Source organism: Leopardus geoffroyi, chromosome B4 (genome assembly GCF_018350155.1).
Source record: "Leopardus geoffroyi isolate Oge1 chromosome B4, O.geoffroyi_Oge1_pat1.0, whole genome shotgun sequence".
In the NCBI taxonomy this organism is placed as follows: domain Eukaryota; kingdom Metazoa; phylum Chordata; class Mammalia; order Carnivora; family Felidae; genus Leopardus; species Leopardus geoffroyi.
The window spans coordinates 24,475,723-24,498,088 of NC_059341.1; the positions used below are offsets into that span (position 1 = coordinate 24,475,723).

Sequence of the window (22,366 nt, forward strand, 5' to 3'; positions counted from 1 at the left end):
GCAGAGGCTGGTGTTCTTGGTTCCCATTAGGGTCTCAGAAGATGCAGTCTTTGTGTTTTTTTTAACTCTGTTCCTTTTTCAACTCATGGCCTCCACACCCCAACCAGCTGCAACCAAGAACATCCCTGGGCCAAGTGGTTTCTCTGGTGGGAAGGGATGGGGCAAGAGGGAGGAGCCTGGTTTGAAGACCATTGATTCTAACAATATGCCATGCTGTCATCGCCCTCCTTCTCTTCATAACCATGATCGGTGTCCGACCTCAGCCTGCATCTTTGCACATCAGCCTTCTGGGTGGCTAAAAGATGGCTGTAGTCCTGACTGCTTAATAGTATGAGGATCTCCACTTCCTGAGATCTTCCCCATCTAAGCCAGGCCCATTCTAATTGCACTTTACATGTATTAATTTATAGAATTCTCACTTTGACCCCATGAGGTAGCTTTTTTTCATACCTTTTCAAAGATAAAAGTAGCACACTGAGAAGTGAAGTAACTTGCCCAATGTTGCACAGCAGTAAGTGGCAGTGCTGGGTCTTGAACCCAGGCATTCCAGTTCTAGTCTCTGTTTTCGTCCCTGGGGGAGGATCTTGTCTGCCCCTTGCAGTTCAGTGGCTGTTTGAGGCCCACCTAGATGGGCCCACATGTCATGGAGGGGAGGTAGCTGCACACAAAATCGAAGCCCACACACACCGCACGCTGGCTACATATGGAAAATGGTTTAGGAGGAAACTATTAGATATTTTCTTGTTTTAGTTAAGGGATGAATCATCTTAAATGTGGGGGAGTACGAATTCAATTCCTTTCTTTAAAATAGAGTGAAAAGTATTGTCAGTAGCATTTTTGAAGAAGACAGAAATTTTAATGAGAAACTCAGGAAAATAATTAAAACTGGGTTGTCACTGAAAAATCTTAAATATACCTCAGATTTTTCTGATGTAAATTTTTTCCATGGCATGTATCACCCTAGTAGGTTTTGCACACACCAGCAGTCACAGAAATGACTACAAATAGTTCTAAACAGAGAGAAATAAATGACACAGTGGGGCACACACTGCTTGAGCTTATTAATGCAGAGTTTACCACATTTGACCCTTATCATTACCAAGAGCCCCAATCTTTGGGGATTTCTTAGTGACAGGTGCAGAATATTGACCACGACACAGAAATGGAAAATTCCTCACCCCACAGAAAGTCAAGAATTGGTTGATATCTCCAGTTTTATTGTTCAGCCATGCTGCATATAATTTTTCTGCAAATGCAAACATCTGGCTCATAGCATCGTATCTTTGAAAAGAAGAGCAAACTGTAAATTTCCAACAATAGGGAACTGATTAAATGATGGTGCAGCACATCCACATGGAAGATACTGGGAGCCATGAAAGTGACTTCAGAAGAATTCTCAATGATAGAGAAGGCAGCATGTGTAAGTGCTGTTGTCTGTGTTGCTATCTCTATTTCCCAGTCACTTCTGGAAGCCCTCAACGCTCCAGAGATAACCAGTTACTTTTATGTATTAAAGCCAGAGGTCACTTTTCAGTTCTCATCTTGAGAACATTCAACGTTACTGTCATATTTCATTGATTAACTCATTAATGTTTTCTTTTTGGAGGTGGGAAGATGCTGCATTAAATGTTCAGGAAAAATTTAAGACCTAAGAGCACAAAGTGATTCATAGAATTACATATCATTTCTTGTTAGTATTACAAATAAAACTTCTTAAAATGGAGAATCTAAAGATGTTAAGATGTGCAGAGCATGCCAGGACACCCAGCTGTTCATTACCCAAGGCCATACAATGTTCCTTAAAACCTTTAGAGTTCACAGTATAACTTTTAGGCTTATCAAAGAAGGTTGTGAATTTTTCTATATTTCTTATTTGGTTAAATACAAAGATTCATTTTTCTTTATTATCTTAAGTACTGTCGGAAGTTAAACAACTTCTCTTGAATTCTAATAGAAACTTTTAATAGGTAGGCATCTGGTACCTAAAAGGCAATCCTTCATAATGCATTATCTGCCATTTCAGTGTCATTTCACTTTGAAAATTATAATCTGAGAACCTTGGCAATGAATTGTAGAAATAGCTCATCCCAATAATAATATGAAAATATCTAGAACTTTTATTTGTAAATGAAGAAAGGTGGGGTGCCTGGGTGGCTCAGTCAGTGGAGCGTTCGATTCTTGATCCTGGGCCTTGATCTGTGGGTTGTGAGTTCAAGTCCTGCATTGGGCATGAAGCCTACTTAAAAAAAAAAAGTAGGTGATTGATATACATGCTTAGGATATAAAAATACAAAACTTTAACAGACAGTACATAAGTAAGTATTGTGTTTAAGATTTAAGGTAACTAAATCATGAAGTAATCCACACTACAGAGTTACATTTCTCTGTGTGTGTTTGAATGTGTGTCATCTCTTGGAGGATGCATTGTGAGAGTCTAAGTGTATTTTCCACCTATGTTTCTGTGTGATCTCAAACTCCTGACCACATGCTCTTCATCTGTGAAAATGGGAGAAATATTTACCACCACGTGGGTTTTGTGAGAATTAGATGATGGTATCAGTTCACAGGATAGATTTTTTTTTCTTTTATATTGTCTTTGCCTGCCTCTACTTTTTATTCTCCCTTGTTCCTCTTTCTATTTTTGTTTTGTTTTGTTTTGTTTTGTTTTGTTTTGTTTTGTTTTGTTTTGCCTTGTGTTTTTAAACTCAGGTCTGTCTAGCTTAAAAGACTGGTTCTTTTTTTCCCCCCAGCTTTTCATTTTGAAAACCTTCAAAACTTCAACAGCAAAAAGCAAGAATAGTGCAATGGACATCCATATTCCCTTCATTCAGATTCACTAATTATTTACATTTTATTGTATTTGCTCTATTTTTTTTTCACTTTATCTCTTAACAAAGACCTTGTCTTATGCAATCATGGTATAATTATCACATGGGAAATTTAATTGATTTAATACATTTTCTGATACATAGTCCATATTCAAGTTTTCTTTATTATCCCTGTAATATCTTTTTTCTTTGAAGAGTCCAAACCAGTCATTTGTTGTTTTGCAGGATGTCCTTAATTTGGATTTGTCTGATTGATTCCTCTTGACTAGACTCAGCCTGTTAGCAGCAGCATTATAATGGTGATACCATGTCCTCAGTGCATCACATCAGAAGCAGTGGTGTCAGGTTGTCCAATCAATGATGATCCTAAGTTTGATCATTTGGTTAAAGTTGGGTCCATCCAATTTCTACATTTAAAATTACAGCCTTTGAAAGGGTTAAGTAACATCTTTGTTACTTACTGTCTTGCATTTTGGAGTCTTACTCAGCCATCTCACCTACCCTGGAACTTGACTTAGCAGAGTAGGGAGCTACTCTGAGTCAGTATCATTCCCCAGCCATCTTTCATCCATTGGTGTCAACATCCACTATTTATTCTTGCCATCCAGTAGGGCAATGGTTGTAGAATCATTTTCCTTTTTTAAATCTGTCTTTCCCCCTAGCTTCTTTTCTCCTCTGCTGCTCTCTCTTAAATCATTAATTTATTTAGTAAATGCTTTTGAAGGTCTTCCATGACCAAGGCAGGCACTGTGCTTAGCGCTAGAAGTATAAAGGTAAACCCTGACCTCATGAAGCCTAAATGAATATATGAATGTATTACATTTTAATTTTAAAAATCGTATTCATCCATTCACTGAACAAATATTCACTATCATGTATCTACATTGGCCTACTTGCTGGAATCCAGCGGTAAGCAAAATCAGTCAAATCCCTGACCTCATATAGCTTATGTTCTCTCTGCTTACCAGAGAGACTATATAAGCAGGGAAAACAGGAGTTGTGCAAGAGAGTTGATTTTGAAACAGGTTGGGGAAGGCCTCAGTAAGGAGGGAACATTTAAGCAAAGACCTAACAGCAGTGGACAGCAAGCCACTTAAGTAAGGGAGGAACAGGTGTTCCAGACAGAGAAGCGCATGCGCAAATGCGTGCCTACAGTGTTCAAGGAACAGCTGTAGGCTGGTGTGAGTGGAGAGTTAAAGGAGATAAAATCAGAGAGGCAGGGGGCGGGGTGGTGCTAAGTACTAGTTGAATGTGTGAAGTAAGAGAGAAGTTTGGGTTGGAGATACACTTGGGGAGTTGGCAGCATGTATATGATATTTAAAGCCTAAGGCAGCATGATGTCACCTAGGGAATAGTTGTAGATGGAGGCCAAGAGGAAAACTAGATCAGGGAGAGGAGAAGAAACTAATGTAGGAGGCTCAAATAAGAAGCCAGTGATGTGGGCAAGGACAGTTCCAGGATCTCTGGGGCCTAAATATTATACAATTTGGGGGAGACTCTCTTTAGAAAACAGAATACAAAATTATGAATAAAAAATTAACAAGAAAATATTTATTTAGAGATAGGAAATCTCAACAAATTACCAATTTTTTAAAAACACATACCACAAACATAACAAAATCCAAAAAGCAACACTTATTTTTATTATTACTAATTATCTGCCTGATACATTTTTACCTGCATGTTTTTTGATCACCTGTCTGTATGAGGATGAATCTGAAATATAATTTTCTATAGAGGTAATAGACAATTTAGTCTTTCCTCCAGCATGGTTGCACAAAATTAATTTTATTTTTGATAGTTTAGAAAAAGTATATCTTGGTCTCATAGCTCTCTGTGGTAAGGCCTCATCTGTAACTTCCTCTGTGGTTTCTTACTCTGACACTGTGTCTTACTCAGGAGAAAGACCTCAGAGAATTGAGGTATTTGCTGTCACTAGATATGGCATGGCACCCCATGGCTCCCAGTGGCCTAGGAAGCAGCTGGTCCAGCTCAGCCAGGACCATACAGCCATCAGTTCTTGCTACCTCCCAACTGCTAGGCTGGTCCTGGAGATAATATAAGGTGGCCAGGAAGCCTCAGTCAAGGTGACCCCATGCAAGGAGCAGAGCAGAACAATGTCTCCATCACATCTCCTCAGAACCGATGGGGTCCATAGTCCATGAGATCTACTAAGGATCCAGCTTTTGCTGGAGTCCAAGTGAACTGGAGGTAGTGCTGGCACCCATTGGCCCCATTCTAAGCCCTGGAACCATGACAAGGATGATCTCCCACCATAACTGTGTTCCATGCTGCTGGGGTGCTGGAAGAGAAATACAGTCTTACAAGGGACTTACAAATGAGGAGCCCTGAAGCTTAAGCTTTATTAGCCTCAAGTCAGTCGTCCTCTGTTAGTAGGCAAAGCAGGAAGGAAAGCTTTTATGAAAGCCAAATGAAAAGAATATTTCTAAGAGAGAGTGATCAATGAATGATGATAAATGCTGTTTAAGATGCTAAGAGTTAACCATTGGATTTAGCAACATGAAAGTCCTTGTTGGGATATGTCTTGGTCAGTTTGGGCTGCTGTAACAAAAATACCAGCAACTAGGTGGGTTAAGCAACAAACATTTATTTCTCATAATTCTGGACCCAGGTAGTCCAAGATCAAGGCAACAGCAGACCTGGTGTCTGAGGAGAGCCCTCTTCCTGGTTTGCAGATGGCCATCTTCTGGTATCCTCACATGGCAAAAAGCAGAGAGAGGAAACAAGCTTTCTTGTGTCTTTTCTTACAAGGGTGCTAATCCCAACATGAGGGCTCCACCCTCACGACCTAATTACCTCCCAAAGTCCCCACCTCCAAACACCATCACGTTGGGGATTCGATTTCAACATATAAATTTTGGAGGGACACAAACATTCAGCCATGGGGGGATAGATTTAGGAGAAAATCCAGATGAGTAGGAGATGGTGAATATAGAGAAATATTCACAGGAGTTTTCTGTATGAAAATTAATATCCATTGTTTTTATCTACAAATTAGGGAATATTTTCTATTTTTGTCTCTTAAAAAAACCTAAATTATGTTGTTACTTTAGTTTGATGTCACAGTGGATCCCAAATACAAAAGCAGATCCCCATTCCTTATATGGATACTCAAAATAGGATTAAAAGGCAACTTGAGAAAAATCTCAAGATTTTAAAATTCCCTTTTCAGCCTATGTATATCCAAGTAAAACATAGTCTACAATTTGTCTCCCCAAGATACAGAAAAGCCATCTGGACAGATGGAAGTGAAAATATTGAGTTCATACGAGTTTGTTTCCCTTGTCACATGCTGTTTACTTCTTATCCTATTGAATATTTTTGGGTTTTTACAGCCATCTCACTTTTCACCTACCCTGGAACTTAACTTAGCATAATGCAGCACCCTGCCCTTCTCCACCCTGCATTCACTCAAAAGCAAAGCAATTTGGAAAGAAATACATTTAAAAATCATACTTTAAAAAAATATGGTAGCCCATCTCATGTTCTGTGTATGTGTGTGTGTGTATACTGTGACAAATTCTAAGGTTTTTCAAAGCACCTCCATAGTGGTTTTTAAATTATTGAAATAAATCACATCATTTCATGTTTCCTTTTTCATTTACAGATGTTTTTTCCACTGAACTCTTGCCATCACAGTATTGCTTACCAAAGAATCCTATTGTCTTGACTGTTCCTTTTGCATTACCATATATATGCATATCCCCGACATGCACAAGAAATTCCTTTGTGAATGATTGTTGTGTTTGGTTTGTATTGTTCATGTGATCATAGTGATTATCCTATTAACTTAGTAACTGTTAGCTTATTGCTTAAAATTTTCACTTATTCAGGTGTACTGTATAAAGCCTATTAAGTTGACTGAGAGATTTCTTCATCTTAGATGTTTGTTGAGTGTTATTTGATATTATGTGTAATTTAGAGATGCTTCTATTTCCTGTTTTATGTTACACAGAAGCTTCAGCTTCCCCCCTCCCCCAAACATTGCAAGAACCTTTAACCATGTGCTGTGTTGTTCCGTGAACCACTTCCTCTTGATAAGTGCTTTCATTGCATTTTGCAAAAAAACTACACTGAAGGAATCAGGTAAAATTCAATATTGTCAATTATTTTCCAATCATACTGTACGCTAGTCACGTCATAGTTCCCACTAGCATTTGGGATCTTCTGGATGCTACACTCCTTATTCCATACTAAGTGTGATCCCTGTAATTAACAGAATTTTTTTTTTAATTTTCTCTTTCTTGATATCTGTAATTGTGTGGGCTGATTTTTTTACTTGGAAAAAAAAAGGAACATGGCCTGCTATTTTTTTTTTTAATTTAAAAGTAATAAAAATACCAGGGGCGCCTGGGTGGGTCAGTTGGTTGGGTGTCCAGCTTCATCTCAGGTCGTTGATCTCATGGTTTGTGAGTTCGAGCCCCGTGTTGGGCTCTGTGCTGACAGCTCAGAGCCTGGAGCCTGCTTAGGATTCTGTGTCTGCCTCTCTCTCTCTGCCCCTCCCCTGCTCACATTCTGTCTCTCTCTCTCAAATAAATAAATAAACATTAAAAATTTTTTTTAAAAATAATAAAAAAAATACCAAAGCCAATTCATATGGACAGAGAACCTCTAATTTTTCAACTCTTTTTTCTTGTTAATTCTAGTTATATTTAGGCTCTGGTAATCTAGCTGTAGACTCAAAGCATTGCTTACCTGCACAAAGAAACCCAAGATAACATGTAAAGTTAAAAAATTACAACCTCAATGCAAAGATGCAAACATTTTTAACTGTCTTCAAAATAAGAAGACATACAGTAAGTAGATAAAGTCTGGATATTTAATCCTTGACACATAGACGAAGAGAAATACTGTTGTGGAAAACTTTTCCAGATGTTTGTTAACAGTGTCTGGGGTCAATAAATGCTTCTTGACTGACTTGAATGGTGTAACCTCGGGCAAGTTACTTAACCTCTAGGAGCCTTAGTTTCCTCATCTATAAAATAGGGAAAATAAAAGTGTCCTATCAGGGTGGTTGTGAGGATGGATCTAATCAGTCAGTACATGTAAAGCACAAGAACAATTTGTGGCACAGCGGGAGAACACCTAATTGTGTGTGAATAGTTGTGATCATCATGCAGGTGAAGGAACAGGGAGATTCGTCTCTCTCTCAACCCACAGCCATGCACAGAACAGAGAGAGAAAGCATCTGTTCTGGTGGAAATTTGGAGACCAATTCTAACTTTTCTGAACTTAATCGATTCATTTTAATGATTGGAAAGTAATTTTTTATTCATCCCTAGTTATTTTATTATTTTAATTTTACTAAAAGATATTCTTTCATTCTGTTTTTGGTACCAGTATCTAAATTCATGTAAAGATTAGACGTAGCTAAGAGCATAGCTGAAAAGGTGAGCTTTGTAAGCATTCAAATTAGACCCATCTACAAATTTATACCTTGATCTGGTGCTTAAAGAAAGCAGGCATTTGACAAAAGCACCTTATAAAAAATGTGTATAACACAAGGTTCTTCACTGATGCTGACTGCCACCGTGTACATCATTTCTGTAAAGCCAAGAACTGATAATCACAAGGGAAAAAATCTTAACCTTTTGATTTTATACAGAAGTTGTTAGGAGCACTTTTTAAAGACCTTTTTAAGGCTTTTTTTTAAAACTACTTTTTGTGAAAGGTACAATTTTATGAAAAATGCTTCTAAATGTATTATTATCAATTTTGTTTAATATTCAAAATTGTACATATAATGAGTAAATCTTTTAGTTTTAAATATATCAAATAACCCCTTTAATACTATTATGCTCAAAACTCATTTCACAGCAAGAGAGTATAACATATATGAGGGGAGTACTTGAACATGTTCATATGTGTGCTCATTTTTATTTTACAGATTAGCAAATTCACATTTAAATACATGAAAAATAAAAAATATAGCATCATCAAATACACACATACACATTATTTATTCTCTATTTTGAAACCCAGTGCAATCCAGAAGCAGATAATTATATGTAAATAGCAAAACACATATATATTAATTATATGTTAAAGTGCTAAGAGATAACCTGATATATTACTATATAATTAAGCTGTTACATTTTCATTCAGAATTATGGTATAAATCTATGTTTATATGGTTAAAATTAATTAGATATATAATGTGAATAAATAAATAATTAAGATAGAAGACATAACTTGTTTTTCCTTATTAAATACTAGTTAATTTACCTACTGCTTGAAACATTAACTGACTTCAAATTTAATTAGATAAGAAAGAATGCCATTGATAATGTCACCCAAATTGCCTGATAGCTATTAGATTTTTCTCAAAGCAGCAAAAATTGTGAGCATGAAAACTGATTGAGGCCTAAGTATATATAAGCCCCAATGAAACCCTTGTGTTTACCAATAGAGTTTATCGGTATAAATTTCAGTTTTCATTCATTTAGCACTAAAAAAAGTGAACTGTTGCTCTAGTGAGTGAGGTTCCACAATCCTACAGCTGTGACAGCAGCTTTAGAAGCAGACTTTCTGTTTAAATGTCTTGATAGTTAAAGGAATCCTGGGACTTAGTGACCTCCCAAGGACTGTCCAGCCCTGGAATGTCGCATGTCTGGGCATAGAAGCTGGATAAATAGAGTTTTCTGTGTGGTCTGAGACCTCAGCCTTAGCTCACTTCTTCCCACTAGGCTGGGAGGTTATTTATTCTCTCTAGGCTTTCAACAAAGCATTTAAGTTTATTCATTTTGAGAGACAGAGAGAGAGAGAACGTGTGTGCACACACACACATACACACACGAGTGGGGGAGGGGCAGAGAGCGAGGGAGAGAGAGAATCCCAAGCAGGCTCCGCACTGTTAGCGTGTGGAGCCCGACTCAGGGCTCGATCTCATGAACTATGAAGAATCATGACCTGATTGGAAATCAAGTTGGAGATTTAACCAACTGGCCCATCCAGGTGCCCCCAAAGCATTTTTAAACACAAAGATGAATGAGATCTGATCCTTACTTAATAACAGCTCCCAGTCTGGAAACACGTTCAAACACAGTAACAAAAAAGCATGATTTGGGAAGCCTGGGTGGCTCAGTCGGTTAAACATCCAACTCTTGATATCAGTTCAGGTTGTGATCTCACATGGGACTGAATCTCTTTTCTGGCTCCATACTGGGTATGGGCCTGCTTGGGATTCTGTCTCTCCCTCTCTTTCTGCACTTCCCCTACTCACTCGGTCTCTCTCTCAAAATAAATAAATAAAACATTTTTTTTTTAAAAAAAGCATAATTCACTATGGTAAATGCTATTACTGAGCACTTATGCCAAGAACCATATAGTATCTTGCAAAATGTCAACAATCCTATGAATCACATGTTATTCCTTTTATTTTACAGACAAGGAAACAAACCTAAGAAGGTGAAATACCTTATCAAGGTTGTTGTTGGGTCCAGGATTTACAGATATGGTTACCAGCTGGCTATGAAGATATCATTGAAGTGTTGACATGAGAGCTGGATTTTGAATAACTAGGATTTTATGAAGGATACAGGGATAGGGAAGCATATACAAAGGCAAAGAGAATTTTTAAAGCCTCTTCAGACAATGTCAAGGGCTGCTATGAAGGACTTTGAAAGATAGGCTGAGACCTGAACTCTTTGCACTTACTTCATCATGATCACCATGGCATGGTTTTAAGCAAAAGAGTGACACACTCAAATCTGCATTTCAGATTCATCCAATTTGCAGTGATAGTAGTGAGTCTTGAGCAGGGGATCTAGGAAGCTGGAGGTGGGGATGAGCTGATGAGGGGCTGAACCATGGCTTGATAGTGAGGATGAAGGAAAGGAGAGGGCTCTACAGGAAAAAACCAACAGGATTTTTTTTTTTTTTTTTTTTTTTTTTTACTATTAGATGGAAGAATGGGAGGAGTCAAGGACTAGGCCAAGGTTTCTAAATCGGACTAATAAGTGAATAATGACTATTAGCCAAGTTAGGGCATGTGGGATGAGAATGCACCAGAAGGGCAATAATGATAGAAGTGCCCGTAAGATACTGGGTGGGCTATTTTGAGGCAAACTACTCTGACAGATAAAGTAAGATCTGTCCTGATCTAGGCCCAAAATTATGGCTGGAATTGTTAATCCATTGTGTGGGTAGATTTTCAAATATGTATATTTGAATGTTATCTATGAGATTTATATACATGGAGAACAGGGACACCTGGGTAGCTCAGTCGGTTGAGTGTCCAACTTTGGCTCAGGTCATGATCTCACAGTTCATGGGTTCAAGCCCACTGACAGTGCAAAACCTGCTTCAGATTCTCTGTGTCCCTCTCTCTGTGCCTCTCTCTCTCTCTCTGTCTCACAAAAATAAACATTAAAAAAATTTTATATACATGGAGAAGAGAAACTACTTGAGGATAAAAACTGAAGCTTAGAAATTTGAGCCTTAAGGAAATACTGAGCATTATGGGAAATTCTGTTGTCACTCAGGGATTCTCTAACGTAGAATTTCAGTCTGAGTGTGCAACCTCAATGACCCACCCCTCTTCTAGCTACTCCCTTCCTTCCATGAAAAAAAAAAATCAAAACAAATCTATTTGGTAAAGTATTATTCCAGTTTTTCTTAATCAACAGTTTGTCATTCTTCCCCAGACCTAAAAGGAACTCAAAAATTACATACTCACAAAAAGATGTTAATTCCACCCAATCATGATGTGCACATTGCTTGTTTTGCAATCCATTGCCTCAGTAAGGCTGCTCCACCCCTGCTCTTTTGGACTGCTGACCCAAAGAACATTCTGAGCTATCAGGACTGGGTGTTCTCTTTCTCTCTTTGGCTCTCTGTCTTTTTAATCTTGATTTTGACCTTTGGAGGATACCACAGATCCAGATAGATGCAGCCCTATTTTTTCATGTGCTTAGATGTGTGCGTACGTGTATACACTGTATACATACGTATATATCCCTGTAACTCTTATTCTGTCTATGCCAAAAATAAGGTTTTCTTGTAGGGAGGGTAAATATGTAAGATAGTTCAACTTGCAGATTAATCCAAATTTATGTTTTCTTTATGTTTTTAAGTTGATTTATTTTGAGAGAGACCAGCAGAGAGTAGGGAGAGAGAGAATCCCAGGCAGGCACCATACCTGTCAGTGCAGAGCCCATTGCAGGGTGCAAACTCACAAATTGTGAGATCATAACCTGAGCTGAAACCAAGAGTCCAATGCTTAACTGACTGAGCCACCCAGCCTCTCCAGTCCAAATTTATGTTAAAGAGGCCCTTAACTCAAATGTCTCATTATTTTCACCAAGGTTACAAACTCTTTTAAACTGTGATTCATTCAATAGCAGATTTACAGCCTGATTTTGAGGTTGACTCCTTTTAATAATCCAATACCAACAGACTCTAGGAAAAAGGAATGAAAGGGCAGGGGGAAAGATTTTTACCAGATGAACACAGGAAGAGTTTCAGCAGAGGTCATGAGAATGCTGTTGTTTTGAGTTATTTCCATCTTAGGTGTGTGATTCACTCTGGCATGTCCTTAGCCCGCTATGTATGGGTGGTGTCTACAGGCTGAGAAACTAAGGTCTTTGGGCTCAATAGGTTTTTCTGATTCATCATTGTCACATTTGTTTCCAAAACTTTATCTTCATCATTTTAGTGTTTTTCCAAATTTAATGATTTAAGAGAAATCATTAATGGCAGTGTTCTTTTTATTAATATCATCTTTGTTTTCTATGAGTTTTATTTGTAACACTGGAAGGCACTTTTCAGGTCAGCAAATAAATTTATTTTTTCTACTCTGAGTGGATTACTTTTCTCTTATGAAAGATTTAAAATGTATTAATGCTAACACTCTTTTTAAAATAAAAATATAGTTTGCATATCATATTGGTGTCAGGTGTACAAGATAGTTATTTGACAATTATGTATGTTATGAAATGTTCACCACGATACTCTTAACACTCCTAACTTTCCCTGTTAATAATAATTCATCTGAAGGATTTTTTTATTTTGTCACATTGTACTGCATAATATCCTGATGAAAATAAATTCAAATGGGTATTTCTGGAATTTTGTTGTTTATCCTGCTAATTTCCTCTTATTAAAGTAATAAATGGGGGTGCCTCAGTGGCTCACTCAGTTAAGCGTCCAACTTTGGCTTAGGTCATGGTCTTCTGGTTTGTGGGTTTGAGCCCTGCATCAAGCTCTGTGCTGACAGCTCAGAGCCTGAAGCCTGCTTTGGATTCTGTCTGTCTGTCTCTCTCTCTCTCTCTCAAAAATAAATAAACATTTAAAAATTAAAGTAATAAATGAATCATCCATCACAAGATTTTGAATACCAGATGAATTGTTTGAGAGGACAGTGTGTGAGTACTTTGTTGACATACTTTCTTTTCTCCATGTTATAGGTAATTTAAAACAGGGAGGGTGTGGTTCAAATGTTTTGGAAGCAACTGGGAGGGATTGAAACCACCTGTGAGTGGATCCTGGTATTGCTCCCCTCCCCAACCAGAGGCAGGACCTGCCTGCAGCAGTCTTTCCCTCTCAGACTGTGATAAATACAGCCCAACAACCTACCTAAAATGAGATCTTCCCTCTTTGTTATCCCATCTCTGTTCACTGATGCTGTGTTTGCATCCTCCCTGACTCAGACTTTTACACACAGACCCACACCTCCTTACCTTGCGTGGTCTGACCCCAAGCATTTACTGAATGGCTTCCTTGGATTCAAATATATGCCTCCCTGCCTACATGCATGTACACTTGATTCTTTCAGGTGTGTCTGCTACTTAGGAATGTGCTAGTTCCATGGTCTCGTGGCCATCTCTTGTTTTAACTGAAGTCCCCTTCCTTGCCCTTCCTGGCCATCCCGATTTTTTAGCTACCCACTTTGTCCACTTGGACCCATGGAGACTAGTTTAGTCTGAGAAAATAGAGTCTAATTTGTCGCTCTGACAAAGTGCCTAGGGCTTGGTTGAGTCTTGGACCAAGCAGATTGTAGAGAGGTCAGGGATGGAATTTCGGGCTGAAAGGAACCTTCCTCTCCATAGCCTTCTCTTTTCGACTTACTTGTCCATGGATACAGCTCTTGGGGAAATAAAGAGATGAGACAATTATCCAGGGACCAGGCTTTTATTAGATTGCTTATATCTACGTTTTTTTTTTTTCTGTTTTTCAGATGGGTGAGTCAAATGAAGATATAGACCAAATGTTCAGCAATTTGCTGGGAGAGATGGATCTCCTGACCCAGGTAAGATCCTCTTTTTAACTTGAAATTAGTAAAAGATGGGTTTACAGTATTTGATTTTAATATGATGAGAGAGCTATCTTTAAAAAAAGAACAACTGGGGGCGCCTGGGTGGCTCAGTCGGTTGAGCGGCTGACTTCGGCTCGGGTCATGATCTCGCGGTCTGTGGGTTCAAGTCCCGCGTTGGGCTCTGTGCTGACAGCTCGGAGCTTGGAGCCTGTTTCGGATTCTGTGTCTCCCTCTCTCTGACCCTCCCCCATTCATGCTCTGTCTCTCTCTGTCTCAAAAATAAATAAACGTTAAAAAAAATTTAAAAAAAAAAAGAACAACTGGAAATTGACAGTATTGTATGTAATTTATGTAACTCTAATAGTGGTGGGGAATAAAACAAAGCTGTTTTCCTGATTATATCCTCGGAGTTCAGTTAATTGAATACATTGGTCACATATGTGTTCTGTTATGGCAGTTCCCATGCTCATCATGTTGAAATATTTAGCCAATAGAGGAATTTTTCCCAAGTAAACCTTCAAAACCATCATCACTGAACTACTTCCCCTGCAGTTACTAGCCAAGACCAGCCAAGCTTGGGGTACCTGAGTGGCTCAGTCAGTTAAGCATCTGACTCGATTTCAGCTTAGGTCATGATCTCACGGCACGTGAGATCAAGCCCCGCATCATGCTCTGTGCTGACAGCACAGAGCCTACTTGAAATTCTCTCTCTCCAGCTCTCTCTGCCCCTCCTTGACTCATGCGCACACTCTCTCAAAATAAATAAATACGCATTAAAAAAAAAAAAGACTAGCCAAGAAAATCACCTGAATCTTTAAAGAATTTTTAGTAAAGATTCTTTACCAATCTTTGAAGGAATGCTACATTTTAAAGGGTGAGTGGAAGTTATCATGGCTTCTGATTAGACTGGAAGAACTTAGTCCTCTCAGAGTAGCATAAAGACCACCGAGGCAGCTTCACATCTAGAAAAAACTACTGGAACCATGACTAGATTAACTCAGATAACCCCTATTTTGGGCTAATTGGAGCCCAGGGGGCTGCTGACCTGAGGGCCAGTGACCCAGGTTACAAAGTCAGGTAAGCATTAGCATGTCTTATAGTGTTCTAATAAATGCTTCTTTGATTCAGAGCATAGTCAGCTCATCACTTTTCACATAAAATATTATAATAAGAATAATCCAGTATTCCTAAATAAGAGATCTGAAAGTTTTCCAAAAATAAATTAAGAATAGTCTGTGTTTTAAAAAAACATTTATTTCAGGAAAAACAAATCAATTTTAGTTAGCACCTACTTAAAGTTTGTGTAAAATTCAAGAAAGCTTAGACACTATGAAGGAAGAAACAAAATATGAGACACTAAGCTAAGACGAAAGGGGTGCTGATTAACAGTGAGTGTTAGGATGGTAACCACACTCCTGTCAAGGAGGGGACTAAACATGGGCCCCGAAAGCGAAGGGTTGAGTGACCATCTGTGGTCTCCCTTCATTCATTCACTCACTTCTGCTCCAGTTGGAGGAGTGATTGTTCTGATTGGTTGCAGTCTGGGGTTTTCACAGGACCGCAGCTGAGTGTTGTTACTCTAACTGAGGAATGGGGACAGGACCCCTTGTAGTGTCTTGAACCTGCCTCCACTCCAGGACTTTCTGGTGTTTTCCCTTTCTTTATTGTGCTCATGTGGATGTAGTCACAGGGCTTGCTTGGCTAATACACTTCTCCCAACAGGTAGGCCTCAAGATTTCACAGTAAACAAAAAGCCCCACTTTGTCCTTGAGTTTAAAATCTAGGCTTCATTTCAGCCATTATCAAGTGCACTTTGACCTTACTGGGTATTTTTTGGGCCATTAGAAAAGCTGTATTTTAATCCTCATTTGTGAATTTTGTACATACTCTATTATTTGAAACTGCAGTGTGGTTGAGATGGTTAGATTAACCATATGCTTCCTAATTTCCCAAAAGAGCAAAATGAAACGAAACTAAAATGTAATAAGGTGATTTTAACTTTTTTATTTTGAAATAATTTTAAGCTTAGAGAAAAGTTGAAAGAATAATACAAAGAACTCCCATTTGGGGCACCTGGGTGTCTCAGTTAAGCATCCAACTCTTGATTTTGACTCAGGTCATGATCTCATGGTCATGGGATTGAGCCCCATGTCAGGCTCTGTGCTGAGCATGGATCCTGTTTGGGATTCCCTCTAACCCTCTGCCCCCCCGCCACACACAAACACACAAGTGTGCACATGCACACGGTCTCTCTCTGTCTCCCAAATAAACATTAAAAAAACAAACAAAAGCCAAAGAATTCCCATTTACTTTTCTCCCAAATTGCTCATTAACATGTTACTCCATTTGCATTATCATTTCCCTCTGTCTCTCTCTATATACACACTTATGTGTGTTATATGTCTGTGTATGTATATATATATATATGTTTACATATGTATTTATATTTATGTATATAGAAATTATGTTTATGTATGTATATCTATGCATAGAGAGACATAAAAGCTAGAAACCAGTATATATACTGACTGGATTTTTTATGCAGAAGGGAGCCAAGCCATTTCCACTATTTGTATGACAAAAATTTAAATATACAAATATCCAGGAAAATATGAAAAAGAAGAGGTAATGATACATGAAGATGGATTCATGAAACAGATTTAGATCCAAATATATACAAGAATTTAAAATATGATAAAAGTGGCATTTTAAATAAGTAACAAAAGGAAATATTTAATAAATTGTGTTGGGATAGTGTCTGGAAAATGAAAAGCTGAATTTCTTCTTCATACCTTACACCAAAATGAGCTCCATGAATCAAAGATCTAAATATATGAAATATATCCATAGAAGAAAACATGAGAAAAATGTTTATCTAATCTTAAGATGTACGTAGCTTTTCTAAGCAAGATATGACACCCCCAAGCCATGAAAGAAAGAAGGAAATACATATATAAAAAGTTTAAATATCTACATGGAAAAAAACAAATAAATAAACTCTGAATTCATATTGATACCAAAAATAAATAAAAACAACAAAAACAAAACTGTTGGTCACCATTGGAAATTGACAGAGCATTAACTTACCACTCTGAAAATTGATAAATAAAAACAAAGAACCAGGCATTTGCTTTAGTCTTTCTATAGTCTTAGTTACACTATATTTCAGACTAAACAAATAATTGGTGAGAGAAAGTTCTTCTTTATAGTAAAGTTCCAGGGACGCTTGGGTGTCTCAGTTGGTTAAGTGTCCGACATCAGCTCAGGTCATGATCTCACGGTTCGTGGGTTCGAGCCCCACATCGCGCTCTGTGCTGACAGCTCAGAGCCTGGAGCCTGTTTCAGGTTCTGTGTCTCCCTCTCTCTGTGCCCCTCCCCCACTCACACTCTGTCTCCCTCTGTCTCAAAAATAAATAAACATTAAAAAAAAATAAAAAATATAGTAAAGTTCCAATTAAACATTGAAAAGGAATGAAGAATTAGAAAGTCACCATTATACATCTGATGAAATACACACTGAAGCATATGATTTTTAAGGTTAGTGAGTACAGAGCAATGTTCTCAATCTTTAGTCATTCACATATCACTTTCATGATTTTTGTCATGCTGCAACCCACTGTCCTATTATTTTCTTAATGTTTGTCATTAATTGGTTTTTAAAATTAAACTCTGTCTCAAGTAGATGTTCTAATTTGATTTTTTCATAAACATCCAAAGGAGATACCCAATAATTTAAATTTTCATTGCGTTTTTGTATACCACCTAAAATCATTCACAGGCCACACCAGACACGTAGAGAACATGCTACATTCTTTTTTTCATTTTGGGCTTTGAGTGACTTCTCTAGGATAAAGGGAACTCCTTCTGGAAATCAATTACCTTTCTTTTTTTCCTTCTCTCTAACTGGAAGCCTGTTTTATCACACATGTATGTATTAATATTTTGTTAGAGAACTACTTCTGATTTCTTTGAATAGCATGGTAATTATATCCTGAGCAAAGATTAATCAGCTACCCTAATTGTGATGTTAGACTTCTTAGTCATGGTGAAGGAGCTCATTGATGAAATTCTTTGTACTTTCCTTTGTTCTGGTATTTGCCCCATTGTTTAATCAATCAACTTCCTATCTTCTCCACAGTTTTGCTTATTCTGTTTTTCAGAATGAATTCTGGGGCTGCAGTCACTTTTCCTTATACTTTATCCTTAATACTAACTTGCTTGGGTTAATTTTTTTAACTTCTTAATTAATGGTCTTTTTTTGTTTCTACTTATAATTGAGGATATTCCATTGTTTTATTCTCAAACGTATAATGATTCGTTTCCTTCAGACATCTAAGACATGAACAAGAATATTATTTACCAAATCCAATTAACATCAAAGGATGCACTTACTATCATGGACATGTTCATGTTGCAGGATGGGGGAAATCACCTCTCAAACTATAGACATAAAAACATTTTTGGAAATTTAGATTGTATGTGTAATATAGCTTTCAAATCATGGAGGAAGTCACCTTTTCAATCCAAAGCTTTTATTTACAAAATTGATAACTTATTCTGTCTTAATTTCTTTTTAATAAGAGTTTTATTAGATAAGAAAAAGCATAGGGGAGCCTGGATGGCTCAGTGGATTGTGTGCAACTTCAGCCCAGGTCATGATCTAGAGGTTCACGAGTTCAAACCCTGCATCAGGCTCTGTGCTGACAGCTCAGAGCCTGGAGCCTACTTCAGGATTCTGTGTCTCCCTCTCTTTGCCCCTCCCCAGCTCTTGCTCTCTCTCTCTCTCAAAAGTAAATAAAAACAGTTTAAAAAAAAAGAAAAAGCATAATATTTTATTATGTACTGGCAGATTCATCCTGAAACAACTTTGATCTTCCAAGTGACTAGACATTCCTTTTCTTTGATGTCATTACTTAAGTCCTTACAAGAATTACACACGGTATGTGTCACAAATGCACCATTACAGGAGATTTATCTGTTATTCCTAAAAATTAACTATCTCATGCTCATCATTCTATGTTGACCTGCTGTTTCAAGGTATACCTTGTAGAACCATTTTGATGTAGTCATTTTCTGTAGGGGTAAAAAATCACATAAAGCATTTTTCATGTAAGAATACAGTTTTTAAAGAACATATTTAGAAAGAAAATGTGTAAACAATAAATGGTTTTGTCTTAATGATTAAAATATACTGCAGACATATTAATGTGGTAAATAACTTTGAGGATGGGGATCTATTTTCACAGAGTTTAGGAGTTGACACTCTTCCTCCTCCTGACCCCAAACCACCCAGAGCTGAATTCAACTACAGTGTGGGTTTTAAAGATTTAAATGGTAAGCAAAATAATTTCTTAAGTAATTTGAAATCATAACAATGACTAACATCTGTACAGAACTATGATTTGAAAACAAAAATGTAAGGAACCTGGACATTTTAAACTCCTGGATTTCGGCTTGTGTTTTATGGTGTTTGGATTAAATTGGGGGGCCAAAAAGATATTTTTGCCTACAATGAAAGGGAATACTGTCCTGCATTTATGTAGAGTATCAAAGCTATTTTTTTAAGTAAAGGGAGTTTCTTCCTAGTACTAAGCCCCAAGAGTAAGAAGCTACAATAGAATAAAGAAATATTAATAAGGAAATGTCCCTTCAAAGATAATAATGAACTATTCATTTCAGAATGATTGATAATATATGTATGGGTGCTTCAAAATATATTTTAATTGATATATAATTAACATGTATTTGCTCTATTTTTTATCTTCCCTGAAATCATCACATTATTTTATTAACAAAAATCTGTCTTCTTATTTAGTACGAAGACAATCTTTAGCCCATGTGCTTTTTCAAACTACAGTGAATCTTGTAGTAATTGCTTCCAGTGAGAATTCACTGCAACTCTTGAAAAAGATTTTCCAAAGACGTGCAGTACCCACCAAAAAAATGAAAAACAAAGTAATAGAGAAGCCCAGTTACAGAAATCCAGAATTCCAAGTTTTTTTCTGTCACTGAGTTTCTTTGTTTCTGTTATTTTTAGTAATTTTTTTATAAACCTTTAGGTGCCAATGCCTATACCTGGACAAATTATAATACATTTCTTCTGACTTCTTTTCCCACCTTCTTTTCTGTTTGCCATATAAACTTAACTATTCCTGGCAGTTACTTCCATCATAAGATTGAGTGATGGTAACATTCATGACATTTCAAAAGAAGCAATACACCTTGGTAAACTGTCTGACATTAATAAATAACATATACTTGCACATATGAACAGTGCGGGTTTTTGCCTAATCACACTCACCATGGCTGAGTGCTTTAATCAGTTCAATTAAAAGAATTAATCAATACTGCAGTTATAAACGACTCAACTACTGCTTTCTAAGCACTCAGTACCTAGTATCCAAAAATTACTGAAAATGACAGAAACAAAGAATCCCCACAATAATACAGTATTGTTTAAGTATAGTCACGAGAAACTCATGTCTTTAAGACTAGAAGATAAGACATATCCATGAGGCGCAATTTGTGTAGAGGACAAAACCATTCAAAACTACTTATGTGTACTGAAAATTAAATGTGTTGGTAATTAGAAAAGAAATAGGCTTTTTACTGTCTTCACTTAAAATGTTGCTAAAATAAGTTAAAAATATTTTGCCCAAAGTCATTCAGAGAGTTAAAGACTTCCTAACAGAACCCATTCAATTCTGTATTGCTCACTTCTGTATTGATATAGTTAAGGTTATGATTTTCTTTAGAAATTGTTAATATGAGAACTGTTATGGGAACTCTGTCCCTAAAATTTTTATAAAGGATTAAAATAATTTGCTCATATGGCAACAGTCACAACATAATTGCTGACATTAGGAAATTATGAATATACTTCATTTGTTCTACATATATTTTCTTTGAAAATTTTTAAATTAATTCAATTTTATGAAGAAGTTATATGCAAAAATGGCTTAGTAGAAAGTAAATCCTTTTTACACATTTACTTGAGTCCAAGTGCTATACACTAGAACTATCAGCATGAGTATAATATGCTACTTGGTATTTACTATAATGGTGTTTGGCAATAAATTATTTCACAGAGCTTCATGGTCGTTGCTGAATAAGCTGCATTTCCTCATTCCACTTCATCCTGCACGTAGCAGGTGACTCTTCTTCCTCATGAATCCCTTCCATACTGCCCATCCTGTGTTCATTACATTTGCCATCCAGTGAATGCCTGCTCACCAAAGCACTCCTCTAACAATGCTCACTGACACCACTCCCCCATAGGCCCCACAGTCTGTCAGCTTTCAGGATCACATGTCCAATCACCGATCACACATGGAAGAAATTCCAGTGAGAACTGTCCTTCCTCACCCTCACTCTGAAAATCCGTGTCCATGCTTTTTTAAAAGTTAACTCTCAGCTCACCGGCTTATGAAGTATTTACCACTTAACCCAGTTCTTTAAAATTATTTTTTACTTCTCAACCTCCTTAGTGCTTTATTTCCTGCTGATAATCATTAATCACTCTTTCTTTGAATGTGAGAGTTTCTGTAGTTGGATGGTGTGCCTACAGAAGTTCTATCCTTACCACAAGTCTCAAAGCGTACTAAACCCCGGTTGATTGGGACCTACTTTCTTCCAAATAGATTTATCATCGGTACTCTGCTCTCCTAAGGCCTGGGGAAAACTCCCCTTCCATCTGTTTCCAACATCTCCCCTCCCCTACTTTTCTAAAACTCTCAGCTCTTGCACCAGAATATACAAGAATTCCTATTTAGGCAACTAATCATGTGCTTGGATCTGACTTTGTAGCTAATCTGTGAGGGTAGAAAATAAGTTTTTCTCCTTTTATGGGGGGTGGGGGGTGGAGGAGAAATTCAGCTTTGTTGAGGTATAATTGACAAAATTGTAATACATTTAAAGTGTACAGCTGTAAGTGACTCCATATATGTATGCGTGTAAAAGAATTTCCTCCATAGAGTTAATTAACACATCAATAGGGGCGCCTGGATGGCTCAGTCCGTTAAGCGTCTGACTTTGGCTCAGGTCATGATCTTGCAGTTTGTGAGTTTGAGCCCCACGTTGGGCTCTGTGCTGCCAGCTCAGAGCCTTGAGCCTGCTTCTTTGCCCCTCCCCGCCATACTCTGCCTCTCTCAAAAGTGAATAAACATTAAAAAAAATGAACACATCCATCACCTCACATATTGTTGTTGAGAATATTTAAATTCTACTCTCTCAGCAAATTACAGTTAAATAACAGTATTATCAA

The 22,366-nt window shown here is 37.3% G+C and overlaps 1 protein-coding gene across 2 annotated transcripts in view; it reads left to right on the forward strand.

Annotated features, from left to right (window-relative positions):
• Window positions 1-22,366, forward strand: part of LOC123591401 (amyloid beta precursor protein binding family B member 1 interacting protein) — a 106,246-nt gene that overhangs the window by 24,149 nt on the left and 59,731 nt on the right. For both annotated transcript variants that reach the window (XM_045465687.1, XM_045465688.1), the window contains exons 2-3: window positions 14,026-14,097; window positions 19,350-19,437. In XM_045465687.1, the coding sequence (XP_045321643.1) occupies window positions 14,026-14,097; window positions 19,350-19,437 (160 nt within the window). The remainder of the gene's footprint in view (window positions 1-14,025; window positions 14,098-19,349; window positions 19,438-22,366) is intronic.